Here is a 9,077-nt window from a genome sequence, read left to right as displayed (position 1 = left end):
GGTAAAATTATTCCTCCTTACCCCCCTAGACAGTTATACATTGCCTACCTCTAGTCTTCTCAACCACCTTCCCTCTGTCTCTTAGGATCGTGTCTCTTTAACGTTTCTTTAGCAGGAAGAAAAGCAAGGCAAAACTGCTTTCCTCTCAGAACTAGCCAGCAGAGGGAATCGGGACTTGGCTGGCGAGCAGCAGCAGCAGCAAAGCTGAGGCAGGCTGTTTCTTCTTGGAGGAAATACTGCAGCCTTCTGGACTGGAGCTGCCTCTGGAGGGGAGAGGTTGGCTCTGGGTTCCTCCCACCGGCAGCTAGGAGGGGGCCGGAACGAAAGACAAGACGAGCCCTAAACACCATGTCACTCCGTGAGGGAGACAGCAGCAACTAGCCTGGGAAGGGGAGATTTTTTTTTTCCAGGGAGGGAGGAGGGGGGAAAGAGAGAGTGAGATCGGGAGTGAGAGGAAAAAAAAAGAGGAAAGAGAAGCCTTTTTTTTTTTTTTTTTTTTTGCAAAGGTTTGGAGTTCCGCTTGCTTCCTAATTCCTGTAACTGGACTTTTTTTTAATTTTTTTTTTTTCTTCCTAGCTACAGTGGCAGTTGACATTTCTCTTCCGCAGCTCTGTTTAGACAAAAAAAAATGTGGTATTCTGACTGAAGGAAAAAAAACCAAACCCCCAAAACAAAATAAAGAAGATATTTTTATTTGGTTGGATTTTTTGGTGGTTCTTATTTTTTTTTCTCCCCCCCCCCTCTCCAATTCTTGCCGTGTTGGAACTAGTAAGCGGCGGACGGCAGAGCGAGTCCCGAAAGCCTCATCAGACACCAGGACCGGGGGAGGGGGGGGAGGTGTAAGGCAAAAAAGCAGACAGGCCTGGGGCACTACACCCTTGTCAACGAGTTTCCTGCATCGGAGGCAGAGATTCCAGCTACATGGGCAAACGCTTGGATCAGCAGCCAATGTACCCTCAGTACACTTACTACTACCCTCATTATCTGCAAACCAAGGTACGCTAGACGCGGCCGCTGCGTCGATTTTGAGCTCATTAGGCACTTACCGGATGATGGATAGGCAAAGGGCGCAAGTGACAGTTCGCTTGGCTTCTTCCTCCTTGAACCGAATGAGCCTGCAGGGCGGCGTTAATAGGCAAAGCCGGGTTCTGGGAAATAGGAAGGTCGGGCACGGCGGCTCCCCCTTAAAGAAGCCGGTTAAATTTCCTTTGTGTGATGGTTATGGCTGGTTTGTGTTCTGGCTGTATGATTGCAGGCGTGCGTGAATCTTTATGGCCACAAGCTGGGAATTGCGTTTAACCCTTTGCTTCACTGGCCCTTCGGAGATAAGCGAGGTGGGGGGGGGGGGGGGGAGCAGAGTAGCTTAAAAGCCTTTTATTTATTTTGACCCGGGAAGGAGCTGCACGCCTTGCAAACTTTTTGAATCGGCTAAAGATTGGGTGCCAGGGAGCCTGGAAGGAGGATGCCCGGGGATTTTTTTTGTGCTTGCATCTCTGTCCAAGGGTGAAACCGAATAGCTTCAATTATGTCTAAGGATAGAGGGCAGAGTTTAAGAGCAACATGTACCTCCTTTTAATGCACATTTCTATGTTTCCTGCAAAGGAAGAAATCCTGACCCTTTTTCTAGGCTCACTGAGTGCTTGCAACAATTAGACATGGCTTTAGCTAAATGCATCTATTTTTCCTGTTGACCATGATGCTTTCATGTGCCCTGTCTCCGTTAGCTCTCCCATCCAAGGGATCCATAAGTTGTTGTTTTTTTTTTGTTTGTTTGTTTTCCATTAGACTAGTTTATTTCGCTGTTCCTTTCAAGGTCGACTGCAATTTCATATATTTTTTTTTTTTTTTACCTTTGAGCGTTAAAGCCACAGCAGTCTACTCTCGCGTTCCCATCGCTGTATTGCCCTTTTTAACTGGGTTTTGTTTTTTTTTTGGTGCATATGGGATCTAGATGGAAGCCTTCCCTCCGAATCAGCCAGTCCAAGCATCTGAAACAGTTTAGGTGTCTTTAGAGAGATCAGACCTTTAAGTAATTTTTGAGAAACTTAATACCTACAATCACTGGTCCTGATGGGAGTAGATGCTCCAATCACTTGTTGTATAAATAAAGCAGGTATCTTTTCACCTCATCGCCCTACTTTTAACATTATTGTTGTTGTTGTGAATTTAATGCTGTGATCTCATAACTCTGTGCTTTAAATGCAATAGCTTAAAGAGAAATGGAATTCTGTGGAATATATAATGTAACTGAAGCAGGAAGTTTATTATTTAATGTTCTGCATGCAGAATTTGGAGGGTTGCAGCGTCCGGGACCTATTTAACGCTTGCTATGAAGCTTTTGAGCATGTTAAACCATATTCCGAGCAAATGTGAAGGGCTCGAATCAGATTGGGAAAATCCTATATGAAAGCAGTAGTAGCCAAAAGCCTAGCCTAAGAACTGTGTGTGCTATTTTTTTTTCTTCTCTATGGTTTTTACAAGCTTGCTCCAGGCCCTTAAATACCGTAAGCAACTGATGATATAGACATTAAAATTCCCGACTGGAATTAGAAATAATACACCTCTACATGTTTGTTTGTGTGTTCCGTGATAGAGAAATGCCGCAGCTATGTCCCTGGGGGGTGCAAGAGAAGGGAATCAATGGTGTGAGGAATAGGCAAAGTTCAATGATGCCATTGTAGCTTGCTCACAGTTTGAGCTCTGGGCTCGCTTTCCTTACCTCACCTTGCAGAAAGCAACTGGCTCAGCAATGTATTAAGGAAACAGCGGTGACTTTTCTTGATTTTATTTAGGAAAATAACGTGTATAATGCATGTCAGCATTGCTTTACCCCCAAGCAATAACCAGCTTGAATTTATTTCCGTTTGGGTGTGTTTATACACACACACACACACAATAGTTCACAAGAGCAGCAACACACACACATGTGCACACATGTGCACACACACTCTCTCTCAGCCGTTAGCAATAGCAGCAAAGTAATAGCAATCCAACGGAAAGAAAGTCTGGCTGGAAGATGGAGGTTTGCCTGAAATTGTCCTAGTCCTTTGGAAGGGAAGAGCAAAAACGAGGTGGCGGCAAGTTGTAGCAATTTTACCCGGGCACTTTTGTTATGAACTGACGCGTCCACAAGCACCCGCCAAAATACGCTCATCGAAGTATCCTAGGTTTATGCGCGATCCAGTTGGTTTTAAGGAAGCCAAAAATGATCCTATTGAGGAAAGCAATGGGAATTGCGTACAAATGAAACCACTGTATGATTCAGTCCATCAATTCCTTCACTGTAAGCAAAAAGTTTGGTTTGATTCAGTAGATTAAATTTCATCGTGCAGGCTTGATAGGTCGCAGCATGCCTGAGTATTAGTCATTTGAAGAAACTCTCATCTCAGGCTAATGCAGTGTCTCTCAACTCGGTCCCGGAGTACCCCCCCTCCCCCTTGCCAGTCAGGTTTTCAAGATATCCACAATGAATGTGCACGAAAGACATTTGCATATCATGGAGGCAGTGTATGCAAATCAAATTTATGCATATTCATTGCGGATATCCTGAAAACCGGACTGGCAAGGGTGTCGAGAAACCCTGCATTAGAAGTACAGTTAGGCCGGTTTTGGTCTTGGCTTTCGCAGGGTAGGGTGCAAGAAAAGGAAAGCGACATTTTTGGAAGCGGTTCCTCATGCACCTGACTCTGTTCTCAGTGGGATTTGGAAATGTTTGAAAGGGAAGCACTGGGTACATTTGACCATTTTTTGTTTTTACTGCCCACTGGTTCAAACGTTCTGGAAAGATGTGTGGAATAAAATGCAGAATATATTGGAAATTCGGATACCCTTTTCAGATAGCCTAGCAATAGGTGGAACACATGCTACTTCAGGGACCTTACTGACAGCTAATAAAAACAAGCTCTTCTTGATACTGTCTGGAGTGGCAATACAATCAATAGTTAAGAACTGGAAAGACTTCACACTTTTGAATTTTCATTTTTGGTGGGAGACAGTATGGGCTCCTTTTACGAAAGCGCGTTAGCGGGTTTAACGCGCGTGACTTTTAATTCCACGCTAACCCCCGCGCTAGCTGGAAAACTACCACCTGCTGAAGAGGAGGCGGTAGCGGCTAGCAAGGCCGGCGGTTTAGCACGCGCTATTACACCCGTTAAACCGCTAACACGCCTTCGTAAAAGGAGCCCTATGTCTCTTTTATAGATATGAAGCTAACTTATCTGAAAGGTCTGGGAATATGGCCTCATTTAAGGATGTTTGGAGCCCCTTAGAAGGTTTTGTTTGAAGCAGTATGTGTGATCGCACGATTGGCCTGCCAGACAAATGGGAAGGTGTTAGGATGGGGGTAGGGTGGGGGTTTGGGTTAGGGAGGGAGAGATGGATGGATAGATAGTGATATGACTCTTAAAATATCTTGCTGCATGTTTACTTATGTTTATAAAAAAAAATTTGTGTTACATTTCTTTTTAAGATGTTAAAACTCAATAAAGATTGAATTAAATTTTTTTTTTTTTTTAAATGAAAGGGAAGGGAAGCACGTCATTGATCAACGTGGGAGAGAATGGGTGGGGGGGTCCGATATAAAACAAAACAAGAAAAAAAAACCATGACGGCTTATATTCATGTGCACTGCACTGTTTCAGTTTGCCGCTGCAGTTCAGTGGCTTGCAATTTGTCATTCAACCCTTATCAATGAAAAGTAGATAGCGTGCCATGCTGCCTAAACATGGCAGCATTAGGCAAAGCCAAGCTGAGGGGCAAGGAAAGGACTCAAACCAGGATAAGCAATGCGAATGAGAGGCTCATTCATATCAGTGCCGCCGCTTTGCACGTATCGGCTCCAGTCTGCGTTGCTCTGCTTCAGGCGTAAAAATAAATCACCAACAATTCGGCAAAATAAAATAAATTGCAGTCGGTGAGAATGAGGAGCATTAGGCCGCGTTTTGTTCTCATAGAGAAATGTCTAAATCTCTGCACACTAGCCAAACTAAAGGAAATAAAAAGAGTAGCTAGGAGATAAACTGTAGGGGCCCTTATTAGAGGCTTATTGAATGGATCTATTTGCACTGCTTGTCTTTTTCCTAGAACCACACTGATCTCTCGAGGATCGGCAATGCAGTTTGCATAGCAGCCGATGTTTGTGAACGCGGTAGCATTGTATGGGGTTAACCCAATGTCAGCATATGATCAATGCACTCGGTTCTACTGCAGCCTGAGCAAATGCTTCCTTCCGGTGGGGGTACAGAATATTGCTTTAGGTTCTGGGGTAACCACATAGGGCTAGATTCACTAACCTGCCCGATCGTGCCTGATCCGTGGCTGATCCTCAGCAGGCCGACAAATTCACAGAGGGTCGGCATACTATTGTGGGCGATCGGAGGAACACCCCTAACCCCACCGACCACACGGATCACTAGTGAGCGATCCAGAAGCATGCGCAGACCAACTTCTTTGTCTGTAGGTGATCTGCACATGCTTGCAGAGCTGCTTTTCTGCTTTTTTTACTTCTTTTATACTTTGCGAGCCCGCAGGTTAAAACCACAGGCTCACACTGCAGGGAAAGGGCAGGAGAGTCGGGGAGGCAGAGATCAGGTCGCGGCAGAAAGCAGGAGAGCCAGGAGACGGAGAGCAGGTTTATTTCAGGGCTGCAGGGCTCGGCAGGACAGTTGGAAAGGCATGAGCGACTAGTCCGCAGCAGTCACTTCTTTTTGGATCAGCCAGCTAAGTCTGTGTGCCTGAATTTTGTTCGTGAATTGCGTCCTTCCCTCTTTGCATGCTGTTTCCCTTCATTTGCATGCACGGACAGGAGGATGATTGGCACAGAGGTTGGTGAATCGGGTCAGAGGAAACTCCGGTCGCAAAGTGGTCGCAAACCGATCGGTACGCTTAGTGAATCTAGCCCATATTCCTTTCAGGTACCTCAACTTGCAGCCACTGAGTGCTCAATAATGGCGTGATATGTTTGGTTCAGTAGGTTAGTTGGATTACTGCATTCCTTTCATTCGGCCATAGAAAAGGTCTTGTAGAATGCATGTCAAGATATAATTGGATTTATTTAATTTTCTATACTATTCTCCCAAGGGAGCTCAGAATACTTTACATGAATTTATTCAGGTATCAAGCATTTTTACCTGTGTCCCAGTGGTCTCACAACCTGTCTAATGTACCTGGGACAATGGGGGGATTAAGTGACTTGCCCAAGGTCATGAAGAGCAGTGGGGGTTTGAACCCACAACCTCAGGGTGCTGAGGTTGTAGCTTTAATCACTGCACCACACTCTCCCACATATGTGTATATGTATATATTTATATTTACTATTGTGCTATTAATTTGTACATCAGAAATATATATGAAGCAGTGTAATCATTGATATTTTTGTTCTCCTATAACTTAGGTCCTCAAATGCGCTTTTCCATTTATTGATCACTTTTAATCATCGGAAACATATGCACAGCTTAGGTAATGATTCTAAACTGTAAGGGCCTCTTCTATCAAACTGCGCTGGCAGTTTTTAGCGCAGAGAGCCGCGCTGCTCCCTGGCGCTCATAGAGTTCCTATGAGCATAAGGAGCAGCACGGGCCATTCAGCACGGCTCTCTGCGCTAAAAACTGCCAGCGCAGTTTGATAGAAGAGGCCCTAAATCGTTACTTAGCACTCCTCATTGACCAAGTTTTTTCACAAATTATTTTTTATTTAGTAATTTTTAAACTATTAGAATAACAGGACTTATCGGTGTGCTCTATCTTCTATTTCGCCTGGCTGTTTCAAGGATGTCCCCTACAACATAATTTTAGATCTATAATCACCCAAGTAGTATATATTATTTACCTTACATATCTCCTTTTTTTACCCTTTTTTAATATCTTTATTCATTTTAAAACCAAAAATAAGTGCAACATATTTTACAGACATTTTTCACTTTAACAACACTTAAATTCTATCAATTATATTTATGACAAATACATATATCAACCTCCCCCTTTATACATACCCAACAGTTGCACTCTAAATAAAAATAACTCCCCATCCACCCTCCCTGGATGTGCATGATCAAAGGGCAAAATCAACTATTCTTCCAGAATTCTGTCAATGGCTCCCAAACAGCCATAAATTTCTTATAATGTCCCTGTTGTATGGCCATCATACGCTTCATTTTAAAAATGTGGCATAGAGATTCCCACCAGAATGTATAATTTAACCGATCCCAGTTTTTCCAATTCCTTTTTTACTTTTATGTTTTATTAAAACAGCTTACCTGCGATCACCGTTCAGCCTGGCTCTCTGTACGAATACATTTAACATGGCAGGCAAACCTACTCAACATGGGTCTTTCGGCTGGTGGTACTCGGACTGTTTGGTGACTGGTGGGAAGCAGGAGTTAGATATAAGGAGTAATTCATCAGCTGCACTTTGGGCTGCATTTCTAACCATCTGCAGCCTGGACTATGGCCAGAGCTCAGCAGTTCGGTTTCAACCCCTGTGACAAGGCCAGAGTGAAAGCAGAAGCCAATCCTGTGAACAAGGAGCAATGCATTTATCCCAGGACAAGCAGGCAGCATATTCTTTACGCATGGGTGACGTCACCGACGGAGCCCCCGGTACGGACCTTTTTACTAGAAAGTTCTAGTTGGCCGCACCGCGCGTGCGCGAGTGCCTTCCCGCCCGACGGAGGAGTGCGTGGTCCCCAGTTTTTTCGTTTCCGCGGAGCGAAGAAGACGTGCGTTTTTCAACTCCGATTGAAATCCTCTTTTTGCCTTCCCGCTCGCGTTCTTTTTCATTTTTATTCACCTTCGGGTGCTTTTTTCTTTCAAAAAAAAAAAAAAAAAAATATTTTCTTTTGACTTCGTTTTTCGTTCTTGCCCCGGCGGGGCCTGTTGTCACGATCCAGGCCTCGGGGTTTGATTTTGCGGAGGCCGTGTTTCCATTCATGCCCCCGCAGCCCGGTTTTAAGAAGTGCCAGCGGTGTGCACGCCCGATCTCCCTCACTGACCCACACAATTGGTGTTTACAGTGCTTGGGACCTGAGCATCGGGCGGACTCCTGCACCCGCTGTGCCACTCTTAAAAAACGCACTTTGAAGAATCGTCAAATCCAGCAAAGTCTACTGTTCGGCACCGGCCCGACTATGGACTCGACTTCTTCAACTGCGGCACCGTCGAAATCGGCACCGACCACTTCGACACCGCCTGAAACTACATCGGCGCCACCGGCGCCAGGTAAGCCGGCTAAGAAGCCTTCCACCCTTGAGCGCCCTCCCACCTCGGTGGCGACACCAGCTCTTTCGGCTCCACGCCGAACCAAAAAGCGCTCCGCTCCGATATCGGTGAGTGCCTCGTCATCGGCCTCCTCATCGCCGGAGCGTAGAGCGGCACCCATTGAACCAAAGCAGAAAAAAGTGGTTCCGGTGCCACCCCTGGATGACCGCATTGCGGCCATCCTCCAGGATAAGTTGCAGGAACAACTCCAACAGCAACTTAAACAGCTCTTGCCCTCTATCCTGGCACCGCTACTTTCGGTACCAGACCGGCCCGAACCCCGCACCGTCCAACCGGTATCCACGCCATCGGTACCTATGGACTCCTCCATGCCCATTCTCTCGGCGCCACATCTCCAGACCCATGCCGAGGCTGTCGCCTTGACGACGACCGATCCTCCTCGGGACCGAACGGAACACCGGTCTTCCCGCGAACCTGACCGGCACCGTTCTTCCCGGGACCGAGACAGACACAGGTCTTCATCCCCCGGTACCGTCTCGGTACGCTCAGGCAAGTCTCGGTCTAAAACTCACCATACCGAGCCTTCCACTCCAGTCTCTCGACACACGCACACCGATGTCAGAGACCCGGACCTCTGGGAAGAATCCCCCCTCGGTACCGAGGAGGATGCATCGTCGTCGGACGAAGAGCCTTCGGCCCCCGATACCACATCTAAACTTGAGCAATCTTCCTTTTCTAAATTTCTCAGGGAGTTATCGGGGGCCTTATCCTTGCCTCTGGAATCTGACTCTAAGAAGTCACAGGCTTTCCTGGAGGCATTAGATTTCGATCAACCCCCTAAAGAGTTCCTAAAGTTGCCCGTGC

At 46.1% G+C, this 9,077-nt stretch overlaps 1 protein-coding gene across 2 annotated transcripts in view; it reads left to right on the top strand.

Moving 5' to 3' along the window:
• The first annotated feature begins 617 nt into the window (after positions 1-617).
• The window catches only part of RBMS3 (RNA binding motif single stranded interacting protein 3), a 1,318,368-nt gene continuing 1,309,908 nt past the window's right edge, over positions 618-9,077 (top strand). The window contains exon 1 of one of the 2 annotated variants that reach the window (XM_033930140.1): positions 618-996. In XM_033930140.1, coding sequence (XP_033786031.1) covers positions 922-996 — 75 coding nt within the window. In that variant the 5' untranslated portion in view covers positions 618-921. The remainder of the gene's footprint in view (positions 997-9,077) is intronic. The other variant, XM_033930137.1, reaches the window with a different exon arrangement.

This window comes from Geotrypetes seraphini, chromosome 2, assembly GCF_902459505.1.
Source record: "Geotrypetes seraphini chromosome 2, aGeoSer1.1, whole genome shotgun sequence".
In the NCBI taxonomy this organism is placed as follows: Eukaryota; Metazoa; Chordata; class Amphibia; order Gymnophiona; family Dermophiidae; genus Geotrypetes; species Geotrypetes seraphini.
This window is presented reverse-complemented; position numbering and strand designations above follow the sequence as displayed.